Here is a 14,443-nt window from a genome sequence, read left to right as displayed (position 1 = left end):
GTTATTATTATTAGTTATATATAAGTCGTTAAAATAATTTTGTGCAGTCAATGTGAGAGATTAGTCATTAAATATGTTATACAAACGTTAAACAATGCAATAAACAGTTGTGAATAAAAGTATTACTTTTTATTTTTTTCCTTGTGTGCTACTAAGAGGCCTCAACACAGTTTTCTACCAATAAAAAATCATACATGTCACACTCTGATATATTTCTTATTAGCATAACAATTTCTATAGAAATTATGTCAAATTGGAAACTTGTACCAAATCAATTTCCTCTACATTTTTATTTCCTCCCTCGCTCTCAATAGTAGGTATTTATACAATTAAGCATTATTTTTAATCGTTATGGCAACTGGGTGATCAGCCTTCCATACAATGCCCATATTTAGTTCTAAAACTTTCCAACACATCAGTAGAATGGGTAATGAGCTCGGGTACGAGTACCAGTAAGTTATTGCTATACACGTACTTTAGGATTTAGTCGGTAACAAATAATACTGCGTTTGATTTCCACTAAACATAATTATTTCTTAAGGTTACACGGCCGATCTCTCTTTTACTTTTGCGCAAAGGCAATGGTGTAACAAATGGTGTACAAAAAGATGAAGAGGAGGTTTAGTATATTCTTTATTTTGAAAAAAAACATCTTGTCTTATCCTAACCAATGTCACTGAGTTTAATCAAGAATTATAGCCATCATTAAGAATTAAAATCTTGCAAAATAATAATACTATTGAACTGGCGAGCAGTCGCAACTTGTCGACCTTGTCATTATCAAATATTGCATAATATCTTCAAATTGATTTAGCTGAAAGTTTTTAATAGTAAATTTTAATTTATATTAAAACGTATGTAATAATACTGTATTAAATTTACTAAACAGTTCAAAATAAAAAAAAAGTATTATTAAAGTATTTGACCACTCTTCACTTGTTTGCTTGTTGAATGCAGAAGTAGCCAGCTAAAGACTACGATCCCTCAAAATCAGTAAAAAAATAGTAAAAATTTCATTTAGTGTTTTATTAACATTATGACAAAGGTCTGTATAATTCAAATTAAGATATACTTGAGTGATCAGGTGGTTTGGGATATATGTAATGATACTTAATAATATTATCCCAGAAATGTACACTCTCTGGATTAAGAGCATCTCGATACTCTAAAGTACTATTCAACGACATAAAAGCCCTCTCAAGAGACATTGGTGGCCAGGCAGGGTAACTCGATCCTTGTGGAACTGGAGCTCTAAAAAAATAGAAAAAGATCAAATATCACTAATATAGAGCCAGTGTCACTTATTACTCGCATATAATTAAAAACATATAATTTGCAAAACAACTCACCCAGTTGTAATAAAATTTAACCACAGCTCTCTTATAACCACCTTCATTTTCTTAAATTCATTCGATAACGTTTTTTCATTAGGGTCGTCTAAAACAGCAGTGTTCTGAGCACAATGTGTAGCACCTTTTATCGTGGTATTAAGAATAAATGGGTCATTCTCGTGTATAAATGAGTACTCGTAAAGATATAATTGATTATTTCCTGCATCTAATTGAAGTCTTGCAGATCGAAGCATTCCGTACCCAAACATAACGTCTGTAAAGAAATCTATGTATTTCAAAACATTAATATCAGATACAGGCTCGTTACCAAAATAGAACTCTTTGATATCATTTGCTAGTATTTTCCTTTTTTTTATACTTGTACCCAAGTCGGGCGGTAGAAAATTAAGGAAATTTTCATTCATCTGTGTTTTCCATTCTTTAAAATGATTTATTCGAAAAAGTCCTTCCATATTACAAAATCCGTAGAGCATAGGTAGTTTTGTATAATTTTTACTCAACAGTATTTTCACAGGACTTTCATCTAAGCTCATTTCCTGTCCAACATCTTTTTCGACGCAAGGTGAAAATAATACCACTGAATCAGTTCTTGAATATAATAGGACTGAACCATTTACCAAAACTTCATAGGGTGTCTCTAAATAAAAAAATTCCAAAGCTTCTAAATCGTTAATGTTATGGAAACCGAGTTCTTGAGCAAATAGTCGAGCATTCTCTAATGGATCTGTTTGCACACTAAAAGCATTAATATTAGAACCACTTCCTGCTATCACCTTATGAAATAGTCCTTCTGCCATCTTAGAAACGGCTAAAACGTCTACTGAGACTGAACCAGCACTACATCCAGAAATCGTTACATCCCTTGGATTTCCTCCAAATTTTTCAATGTTGTCTTGTATCCATCGTAGTAGTGCTATTTGATCTTTTATTCCAGCGTTTCCTGGAGCTGCTTTTGTACCAAGGCATAAAAATCCGTGGGGCCCAAGTCGATAATTAAACGTCACTGCTATAACTTTACCACTTTTGACTAAATTCTTCGGAGTTCGTGAATTACCAAACCCGTATAAAAAAGCTCCTCCGTGTACAAAAACGACTACGGGTAAGTTTTTGATATCCCCATGGGGTACAAATATATTCACTATGAGACATTGTACTTGTATATTAGCATCTTTAGTATTTTCTCGACGAGGTTGTTGGCAAATTATTTTCTTATCCATTGCTTCAAAAGTTCCATTCCACGTTGGTGGTGGTAACGGTGCCTGTTATTTTAAGTTTAAATATATAAAAAAATAAAAATGTTCTTATAGATGCCAACTATAACATAGTATAGAGAACTTACCGAATAAAATTCATATCCTGTTGGAACAGTAGCGTATGGAATATTTTCAAAAGTAAAAATATTTTCTTCTGGCTGTCTATAACCTCGGACCACACCTTGACTTATTGTTACATCTCGATAAATTGTAATTTCAGAGACTACTATAGAAATGTTAAAAACAAATACTATAATTATTATTCTTTCTACCATATTTTCAATCATTATAATGGCATATTTAACAATTGAGTGAAGTTTTAAATAATATTCGTTGGAGAGGTAATTGATAAGATTGTGCTATTTTCGAATTTATAAGTATCTTGTCACTGATGAAATACATTACAATATTTAATATAATGGGGCACAAGATGGAACGCGATGGCGATACGCTATCCTAGGAAAAAAAATGTGATAACTTTCAATAAAAAAATTACGTTCATTTGGTAAGATAGTTATCTAGTAGCACTCAATATGAATTTAAAATAAACTCGAGAGCCCCAGTAAACTTCCCCGAGCAATTCACCGTGTATGGCTAAAGCGTTTTTATGACTGTTATACAATTTATACCACATCCTACTCGGTGAAACAATACATAATTAAAGAAAATATCATCGTAACATCGACCTGATGGTTAGGTATTGTTACACACCGCATACAAGGTCAATGTAAAATTAAGTATGATATTTCTAAGGTTATATATCTATCTTCTGTGCGCGTGTTCGGTTGTAATTAACCTCTTACAGCTTGAACGATTTTGATTTTTCTTGTGTGTGTGAGAATAGTTTAGATTTACAATTGGTTGATTTTTGTGGTTCCATTTAAGGTCTGCAACAAACCGTCCATAAAAAATTTGGAGTTACCTTTTATGAAACGTGTGTAAAAGCCGAAGACACGGGAATTACTCGTAGTTCAAAGAAATATATAAGAAAAAGAGATGAAGTGTGGTTTTAAACAAATAACAACTATCTACACAAAAGTTTCATAATATCACTGCATTTTATCTTGATATATACTAGTGTCATAAAAAAAGATAATCGGCTTTAGTACGTCATTAATCGAACTTTTTATCTTACTCGTTCGAAAACATTATGAAAAACGTCGAAGGATAAGATAATAAAATTATGAGCATGACTTGTATTATTATAGATATTTGCACTTTATTGAAACATTTAGATTATGTAAAATATAACATTGGATTTTATTGTGAAATGCTCTGCCTGTACCTGTGCAGACCTACCTACCTACCTCGCGAAGTAAATGTACATTTAAGAAACATTTTACAGTATTGTATCGATAAACATTTGTTATGTTACCTTCATATGTTACTAGCTGAACACACTAGCCTACCTTTTTAGTACATTTTGCTATGCTACCCTAGAGACGGTTCAGTTTTCCGGAATGAAAACTTTTTAGGTTGTTCTGTGAATTTTTTTTATAAACCTCAGAGTTCAAGTCATACGTTCTTAATTAATATATAAAAATAGGGGTTGATCGTGAAGTGGTGAAACTTAAGGGTTGTATGTATATTTGTATGCAGTATCAAAAACAAAAAGTTGTCCGATTCGCAGACCTAACCGATATGCACACAAAATTTCACGAAAATAGGACGAGCCATGTCGGAGGAGTTTAATTACAAATACCGTGACACTAGAATTTTATATATTAGTAGTAAGTACTGTCGATGTATTCTATTTTATTTGTCAGGTTTGTATTTTTACCATCTGGGATGTCTGGAAGAAACTGCATATCTGGTCTTGAAGGTACCATTTTATTTTTTCTCTAGTTCTTCCTTATTTTCTGCAATTGTTGTTTTTTGATTTGAACAATTAATGAAATTTACAACAACGTAACATAACAATGAGTCATGTTCTTTCATGCGTGCGGCCGGCGTTAATCAATTTATAAGACGTTATCACGTCAAAATAGTAAGATTACAAGGATTTAAATTTATGGATTACATTTAAAGAAAAGTACACCCAAAGAGAACTAAGATGTTTATTAGTTGATATTATTATTTATCAACAAGGACATAATATAAAATTAAAAAAACTAAGATGTTAATAATACCAATATTACAGCTGCATTTAAAATATAAATAGTACTTTGAAATCTAAACCCAAAATTTGTGGGGTTAGCTGGTGATGGAAACTTGTAAAATTCTTTAACCAAATCATCCCAAAACTTAGCTCTTTCTGGCCTCCAAGCATCTCTGTACTCTAAAGTACTATTCAAGGACATGTAAGACCTCTGAAGCGACATAGGTAGCCACGCTGTGTAATTAGATCCATGCGGAACTGGAACTCTGAAATTTTAAATATTTTATGATAAACTATTGTTGATGTTGCGTTGCGAAAATATAATTTCCTATACGAAGCATATGAGCTAACATTTTAGTACGTATATAGTTCTAAAAGATCAATTAAGTTCATAAATATGTTATTTATATGATATATTAATTATAACAGATAACATGATATTTCTGTTAAGTTATTAAGCTTACCCAGTTGTTACAAAGTTCAACCATAAATCCCGCATAACTTTTTTCATATATTGATACTCAGGTGATAATTCATTTTCATTGGGCAAATCCAAAACAGCAGCTTCTTGAGCACAATGTGTTGCACCTCTTATGTTAGTGTTTGGAATTAAATCCACGCTCTCATCAGCAAAAGAATACTCGTAAAGATACAATTGATTATTTCCAGCCTCCACTTGAAGCTTTGCAGATCTTAGCATCGCGTAACCGAACATAACGTCTGTGAAGAAGTCTATGTACCTCAAAATGTTACTTTCTGAGACTTGTTCGTCACCAAAATAGAATTTTTTAATGTCTTTGGCGAGTGTTTCTCTTTCTGTTAAACTATTACCCAAGTCAGGCGGTAAAAACTCGAGAAAATTTTCATTCATTAGAGTTTTCCAATTATCAAAAAAATTTAATCGGAATAATCCTTCCATGTCGCAAAAACCGTAAAGCATGGGGACTATTACGTAATCTTTGCTTTCTAATATTTTCACTGGGCTATCTTCTAAGAAGACCTCCTGTCCTATATCTTTTTCAATGCACGGTGAAAATAATACCACCGAATCTCGTCTCGTATGCAAGTGGTTTGAGTAACTTAGCAATGTCTCGTACGGTGTGTCCAAATAAAAGTTTTCTAAAGCTTTTATGTCGTTAGTGTTATTGAATCCTAATAGTTGAGCAAATTGTTTAGCATTATATATTGGTTCTGTTTGAACGCTAAAGGCATTTGTGTTAGCACCACTTCCAGCTATCACTTTGTGAAATAAACCTTTTGCCATCTTTGAAATCAATAATAAATCAACAGATGAAGAACCAGCACTACACCCAGAGATTGTGACATCGTTAGGGTTTCCTCCAAAATGTTCAATATTATCTCGTACCCATCGTAGGAGTGCTACTTGATCTTTTATTCCAGCATTTCCGGGAGCTATATCAGTGCCTAAGCATAGAAATCCATGTGGCCCAAGCCGATAATTAAATGTTACAGCTATGACTTTACCACTTTTAACTAGGTTTTTTGGTTGTAAATCATTTCCATAACCTATTAAAAAGGCTCCTCCATGAACCATAACGACTACCGGTAATTTTTCTGTTAAACTGTCAGGAGTATATATATTAGCAATAAGACATTGTTCTTCAATTTTAGTATCGTTAGGAATTAGTCCTACCCCAGCTTGATGACACGCTATTTTCTTATCTGTAGCTTCAAACGTTCCGTTCCACGTAGGTGCTGGTAATGGCGCCTGTAATTTTTGTATATTTAGTATAAGTGATACATAAACGAAATTTAAACCAAATTTTTGTACAAATCTATTGAAGGACCAAAAGTCTTAAAGTCGGTATTTCTATTACCGCGTATAAATAAATCTATGTACTTCTATTTTAAATATGTTTATACAAACATAATTGATTCTTTTGTAATCAGGAATTTACCTTGTAAAAGTCACGCCCAGTTGGTACAGAAGCATAAGGTATACTTTGAAAGGTAAAAATATTTTCACCAGACTGTTTATAACCTCGTACAACACCTTGATTTATTTTTACATCGCGATAGTTAGAACTTTGTGTATACACTACAGAAAACCCACTTAAAATAAGTAATAATACAACTATTTTGTCTTCCATGTCGTGGGTAAGATTGCACTGGAATAACTCAATAACGCTGACTTTATCAAACCGAGTGAAACTTTGAATATTTATTTTTCAGAAAGATTAGATTAAAGTTTCTTATTAATTTGTATTATGAAAATGAATAATATGTTACTAGACATGTACTGGCCATAAGCTGGAAAAATAATTATTATAAAAACATTATAAGTTATTATCTCATTATTTGATTACTGTTTTGTGTCTTTTAATGTGCCTTTCTGACTTAAACTACACTTTATTTAGAGTATACATCTATGTCTTATCTTTTATTTTTATTTATTGTCTTTCTGATTTTCTTAACGTTATTTATATCTATGGTAGGGGGGGGGAGTGATTTAAACCAGCGACGCAGAGATGGTGATAATGCAGCAATAATTACTAAACTTTAGTGTAACATATACTTTAATTTTCCTGTGAAATAAATGTTTTGTTTTTTTATTAAAAAGACATAGTATTTTAAAAATTCTGTGTCTGATTAGATAATAGACTTGAAAATATATATTCAGATGAAGAATGAAAGAAAAATGTTATAAACACTCATGGTGAATTATAAGCACTTCTTTTATATGAGAAATAACAGCTAGAAGATAAACTTATAATACTTATAGTTTATTGATGCAAGTGATCTCTACGTAGGTAAGCGGTTGGTTAAACCGAAACTGTCGGAAAACTAGGATTTCTATAATATTTAGCATAAATATCATCCCAAAATGTCGCTCGGTGCTGCAGCGGTTTCATTTCTAATGTTTGGTTCAACGACAATATCTGCATGTTTTCTGTGGTAATGGGAGGCCAGTGTGGTAAAAAGATTCCATGTGGACACGGTTCTCTGTAAAATTATTTATAACTTTAACTCAAGACATTTGAAAATTTATTTTATATTTATGGTTCATGAATTAAATTATTAAATATTTATCTAATATAATATAATAGTCTGGTAACAATTACGACTGTTATTTTTACGTACCCAAATTTTGCGAAATTGGTATACATTTCCCTTATAATTCTTTTCATTTCCTTATATTCGTCAGACCGTTCATGTTCGTTCTCTGAATCAAAGAACATAGTTGTTTGACTACTATGACTGGCAGCCAGAATATCTGAATAATCAATTTTAGGTGATTCTGCAGAAGTAAATGAGTATTCATACGAGTAAATATTTTTATGTCCCGCTTCCAAATGTAACTGTATAGCTCTGAGCATTGGATGAACGTACATTGTATCCGTGAAGTAATTTACGAATAATAAAATATTTTCTTCAATTATTTTGACTTTACCAAGATAATATTCAACAACTTTCTTTGTTATTTCTTCTCTCTCATTGTCCGAGGGAAATTGAAGATCAATAGGCAAAAATGAGGAAAAGTTTGTGTTCATTTCTTCTTTCCATTCTTGAAATGTTTGTAGCCGATATGTACCCTCCATTTCTGTAAAGCTATATAACATGGGTACCTGTGCATATTCGCCGCTTTTAAGAATTTCAAATGGACTTTTATCAAGCACAACTTCATCACCAACATCACGCTCGACACACGGTGTAAATAAATAATCTTTTAAGGCTATTGTGTCTATTGAAGTCAAAACTTCATAAGAAGCATTTAGGTAAAAGTTTTCTAAAGCATTAATATCGTCAACGTCATCGAATTTCAACATTTGTGCAAATGACTTTGCATTTTGTAGAGGATTGACCTGCACAGTTTGAGCACTGAGGCTTCCACCGCTATCTCCAATCATTCTTTTAAAAAGACCTGAAGATGCTTTTGAAATCATTAAAAGATCAACAGACCTTGATCCAGCACTATTACCGTAAATTGTGACATCGTTAGAATTGCCACCAAATGAGGCTATATTTTTTTGTAACCATCGTAAAAATGCTACTTGATCTTTCATTCCAGCATTTCCGGGTATATTCTTTGTACCCAGACACAAAAATCCATGTGCTCCTAATCGGTAGTTGAATGAAGCCACAATAACATCATTTTGGTCAACTACGTGCTTTGGAGTCAGCCGATTTGCATGACCGATTTGATATGCACCACCATGAACATATGCAATAACTGGTAAATTCGTTTTATTTGTATTAGGAACATATATTGTTGCAACGAGACAATTTTCTAGGACTTGCATCCCATCAAATGTCTGAAAAAGATTATTGTTTTGAGGACATATAATGTTGTTTTCTGTAGCTTCAAAGGGCTCATCCCAAGTAGGTGGTGGTAGGGGACCCTGAAAATAATTGTAATTTTATGTAATAATAGATGTCCCTGGTCTCGTACACCATGACTGAAAGTTGATTGAAGACTTAATAAAAATTAATATCTAAATTAGTAAGAATAATAATATATAATCACTAACTATATTTTTTTTAACTTTTTTCGTTAAGGGTCTACTGGATGCCTGGCATGCGCAATGTTAAATAACTCATCTTTATCGGAACACTGTTTCTTTCTATTAATTCTAGAAGTGTACTTGAAGTTAAGAACACATACCAATTATAATTACCCTGAATCTATTTACTCCAGTGGGTGCAGTGGCATACGGAATACCATAGAAGGCATATATATCAAAATTTGGCAATTTGTATCCTTTGACAGGACCTTGCTGAATGTTGACTAAAAGAGATGGTTCTTCATTTGCCGAGATGAAAGAAACAAATAACACCAAACTCCAGCATAACAGCATTTTCTAAAGCTATATTACAGTGAAACTATATATTGAGTTTATTTTAATGTTCAGCTAAGCTGTAATTGCCATAACTTAGAACTTTATTTTAAAAAAAACTATACACACTTCCGTGAGTTACAGTTGCACTTTGTGTTTTTACCATCGATATTTAAGCCTTTTATATTTCTTATCACAGGAACCGTGACTTGTATTCTTCTAAAAACAAAAAAAGATTATATTGATGGCGATTATCTTTGCCACAGTTTTATCGTTGACTCTTAAGAAGATTTCTTGACATATCGTTTATTTATCGGGGTGCGGTGTCATATACAAAAATATTGACATGTAATACTCATGTTATCTGTAGCTACGTAACCTGCTAACATGACATAACTGTACAAAAAGCCGTACAAGCCGAAATAGGTAACTTATAGCAATCACTATCAAAATGCATATTGCATATATCAATCTACTATTTACATTCCGCATGATAGAATTATGTTCAAACAAAAAAATACGAGTAAACGAGTCCCAAAGTAAAATTGAAGCGTAAAACTAAATTAAGACTAACATGAAATAATATTATATTTAATAATTGAAATTCATAATAAAACGTATGTAAATTTAATTGACATTCATTTCTTTTTAACGCCTATCGTTTTCTAATTGCTATTTTTCAGAAATGTTGCATATAATTTTTTATATAACATAATATTTATTATCTGAAATACTCACCAAAGAGACCAAACTATCTAAGGCTTAAAAAACTTTTGAAGAATGCTTTTCAGTTTTAAAGTAGCCAACAAAATAGTGGTAAAATAGAAAAGATTGCTCAGCGAACACAGGAATAGTTTTTTACAGTAACATTTTTGCTCTAATTAATTAAGCTTTGATACCATTGATGAGGTTAGCTCGTGCTTGACACACAGCCATTTGAAAGGTTTCCAGGGAGTCAGTTCTAAGAATCTTGATCGTAGAAAACTGAAGAGAACACTAATTAGATTGTCTTTATACAGTAATTTGAAATGCACCTCTGGACTATAAGAACTCGTAAAATTTAATAAACGTATTATTGAAACTCGTTATTTATATACAATATAGTGCAGTGTCACTCAGTGTCAATATAACACAAGGTTATATCTTAAAGGTTAAAGGTTTATCTCATGTCAGAAGGATTGTTTTCATTGTGTGGTATTCCATACGCAAACCCAACCATGGTATACAACTCCCTCAGCAAAACTCATTACTACTTTTACTACGAAATGAATAAAGGAATGTAATTATAAAACTTTTGTTCTTAAAACCTAGGAACAACAGATTATTATTCTTAAATCGTTGAAGCACTTATTTCTAGAAGATAATTAAGTCTAATTGACTCTTAGTAGTTATTACAACTACATATCTACCTTATAGCTCAGGGATTTCTGTGTTAATTTACCCGCAAATCCTTGACTGAAAGACCAAATGGCATTATATGGTTGGGTGCATCAGTTATCACAATTTATGGGCCTAGTGCCGGGTTTAAGTATAGTCTAGACACATAGCTAGGCTGGACATAAATTCAAAAGCTTCTGACAATATGTACTATAATGTAAAGGTAATCAGACGCTACCATTACCAGAAATGTCAGTTGTGGAAGGATCGAGCCTAGGTCCCGATATAAAAACAATATTCCTTACGTGAGTATAAACGGCAATTTGGAGCTTGGAAACTTACACAGCCCCATGTTTTTTTTTATAAAATAGGGGGCAAACGTGCAGGAGGCTCACCTGATGTTAAGTGACACCGCCGCCCATGGACACTCTCAATGCCAGAGGAATTGGTTCGGAAATACTTCATTGGGCAGCTTGTTCCACATGTTTTTGTGTGGAAATCTATAATAAGTATCCGCAATCCGATTTCATCATTTATATCGTTTTCCATAGTTAAAAAAATATTATGAGCTACAACGGGTTTAGAAGTTACTGCCATTTTTACAAGCAAAATAACTTTTGAGAATTTTAGTTAATATAGGAAATACTGACTTGCATGAGCAAGCCGCACTTCATTCAGAACAATATCCTTACTCTACCTAGCATATATATACTCGAAGCATGTAAATTTATTCGTAAATATCTTAATAAGTATAAAAAAGCAAAAATACAAAAATCCTTTACTCACTAAGACCTTCTCGTAAAAACCAACTGATTCCACCTACATCCAGACTAAAATTATATTAATCAGAAACATTGACCTCCTCAATAAAAATATATAACAAATTACCAGAAAATTTGAATAATGAAATAAAAACTTGTGTTTACCATTTTTTTAAAGGAATTATTATATTAGAAATGTTATTACACTGTTAGACTTTAATGACATTATAAAAGTTAAGTTTATTAATAATGTTAAGTACCTTTTTTCAACGTGAAGCCAAAACAAATATACCAAATAAATAATGTAAGATACATTAAGATACATAAGAATAAAAATGTATAAGAATAGAATTAACTATAATAAAGTATTGTCTCACAACATTGCTGTGCCTAACCAAGGTCCTCGTTGTAATAAATTTATAACGTGTCACGTGTAAATTATGAACAAAAGGAATGCAATAAAGATTTGAGTTTGAGTTAGAATAGTCGTTCAGTTATTTATTTCACCTGAACCCATGGAACAAAGTACACAAAACTTTTGACAAGTTACATGTCAAATCCGTCAATACGGCTATGTCGGTTTTTGGGGTCATCTTTGGCTTATGTGAAAATATTTATCATACAATTTCAATAAGGGATGTTTTCTAAAAGATGCATATTTGAAATAACATCAACTATTTGATTTGAAACAATAAACACTAAAAGAAAACACTTTTTTACGGGATTGATGCTATGTATTACTATAAACTTATAATTATTTTACATAATTTTAACGTAATTTTTTTACGTTTCGCGTGCTTTACAGCGTGCTTGGTCACGGTGAAAATATATAACATTTTAATATATATATATATATATATATATATATATATATTAAAATTATGTAAAATAATTATAAGTTTATAATAATACATAGCTCCAATCCGGTAAAAAAGTGTTTTCTTTTAATGTGTAAAAGCTATGTTAACAGAAGACGATACTAAGAACAATAAACACGTGAAGGATAAATATTCCGTGCTATGATAAATAAATATCGGACCAGTATTATTTTGACCCACGGACTCTTTAGAAGAATGGAAGTAGGTAACATGGCAAGGCAATGATTTTGTCCTTTCAAGGGGCTGCAATATCTTTCTAATTGTCTATGGTACTGACATTTGAACTTAAATGTATTGCACCTCCATCTTGTCTCGCCACAAACATTGGGAGCTGTTTAACACACAACTTAAACAAAACATAAATACACAATATATAAGCTAATATTTATATTAGCTTTAGCGTTATACTTTTTTCTACCGGTATTGCAATAGCTAATAATCATAAAGATATTAACCTACGTTTTGCTCCGTATATCTTAAATACAACGATTGTAAAAACAAATTGATTAATAAGTCTCTGTAGTGGATGGTTAATTAAGTGCGCCTATCTCATACAGTGAACGAAGAAGCCACAGTGTCTTATACAAATATTATTAAAAATTAATATTATTAATACAACATTTGTAAAAATGTGTCTGTACTACAAAGAGAGATTTAATCCGCGTAAAGTTTTTCAAGAACGTATGCAGTTAAAATTTTCATGTGTTGTTTTCTCAACAATGTCAATCGAAGTGTTATTTTATTGAATACTAGCACATACACGGTAATAAATTTTCGAATTTATTGCGAACAAATAGACGCGGTAAATGACTTGTTTTTAATATAAAAGATAGATTTATGCTTTTGCTAAAATTCGTAGGTATTCGTAGGTCTATTACAACTTTTCTTTAGAACTCAATCATTATATATCTCATCATTCATAATTCACTCATCAACGCTAACGTTCGATATTTCGAGCGAAAAAGTTTTTTTTTACTTTTCATCTTAATTTAGTAGCCTTTAAATAACGTCTATTTATAAACTAATTTAAAAAACGTTTCTGTATATCCAACGATTACCTTACAACCTCACAAACTTTACCTCTTTGCAATAAGCATGGAAAAAAAAGGAAATAATTAATATTGTAATACATTCTATATTAGTTCAACTAGAAGTATGTTGAATAGATCAACGAGGCACTTTACTAACAAGTAATTCATGATAGTGAACTCAAGCGGTTAATGACATCGCTATGCTCAGTAGGGCAGTCAATAACCCTGACTTGATCAAGTAGATAAATCATTTTCAGTTAGGTTTGAACTCATGTGATGTTTATTCTGCTACAAAGTTATCGAGTATGTTTGGTTGACTAGACTAGTGTTTAAAATTGTTGAGTCAATTAGAAAAAATATTTTGTGTCGTCAAACTATCGAAGAAGACGAAAGTTATATAAGGAAGACCATAATATCCCGTCTAACCCGTCCGTATAAGCGCAATTCACAGCTAGCTAATAAAAAAATATTGTCTACTTATTTTATTTTGCTCTTAAACATCAGACACGTTTAAATGAAGACACAGATACTTAGTATCTTATAGAAATGATATACATGTGTATGCAACTTCCTCACAATCGAGTAGCCTGCAATATCAGTAGCACACAACTCACGAAGGAACTCTTTGTGTTGAGGAAGTCACATGGTCCATCTTATATTTCGGAGTTAATTAATGGTGATTGCAAAGAGGTCTCTCTTTCGTTTGAACTTCCCTTTAATCGAGCTGTTTACGTATACATACCTGTTTAGTCCTCTTCAATAGTTTGACGACGCAAAATATTTTAACCAACCCAAAAGTTCACTTTTGTTATTAACAAAAGTGAACACACAACAACAACACATGAGATGTGCTATATTCAATAGTTACCTGAGGCTTATAGTAATTTGATGAATAAG

General features: G+C 31.8%; 2 protein-coding genes across 3 annotated transcripts; both read right to left on the bottom strand.

The window, feature by feature from the left end:
- Positions 1-1,007: 1,007 nt before the first annotated feature.
- Positions 1,008-6,928, bottom strand: LOC123709537. The gene is made up of 7 exons (XM_045660937.1): positions 6,623-6,928; positions 5,168-6,432; positions 4,718-4,969; positions 4,308-4,314; positions 2,692-2,964; positions 1,350-2,611; positions 1,008-1,251 (listed from the first exon to the last, which is right to left on the bottom strand). The coding sequence occupies exons 1-7, from the start codon at positions 6,812-6,814 to the stop codon at positions 1,062-1,064; spliced, it is 3,441 nt and encodes a 1,146-aa protein (XP_045516893.1). The 5' UTR covers positions 6,815-6,928; the 3' UTR covers positions 1,008-1,061.
- A 329-nt stretch (positions 6,929-7,257) lies between these two features.
- On the bottom strand, positions 7,258-14,433 carry LOC123710017 (juvenile hormone esterase-like). Of its 2 annotated transcripts, none has more exons than XM_045661669.1 (4): positions 14,415-14,433; positions 9,341-9,718; positions 7,806-9,064; positions 7,258-7,667 (listed from the first exon to the last, which is right to left on the bottom strand). In XM_045661669.1, the coding sequence occupies exons 2-4, from the start codon at positions 9,518-9,520 to the stop codon at positions 7,487-7,489; spliced, it is 1,620 nt and encodes a 539-aa protein (XP_045517625.1). In that variant the 5' UTR covers positions 9,521-9,718; positions 14,415-14,433; the 3' UTR covers positions 7,258-7,486. The 2 variants fall into 2 exon arrangements, with proteins under 2 accessions (XP_045517625.1, XP_045517624.1); XM_045661668.1 differs by lacking the exon at positions 14,415-14,433 and adding an exon at positions 10,238-10,535.
- Positions 14,434-14,443: the final 10 nt, after the last annotated feature.

This window comes from Pieris brassicae, chromosome 5 (assembly GCF_905147105.1).
Source record: "Pieris brassicae chromosome 5, ilPieBrab1.1, whole genome shotgun sequence".
NCBI lineage: Eukaryota > Metazoa > Arthropoda > Insecta > Lepidoptera > Pieridae > Pieris > Pieris brassicae.
This window is presented reverse-complemented; position numbering and strand designations above follow the sequence as displayed.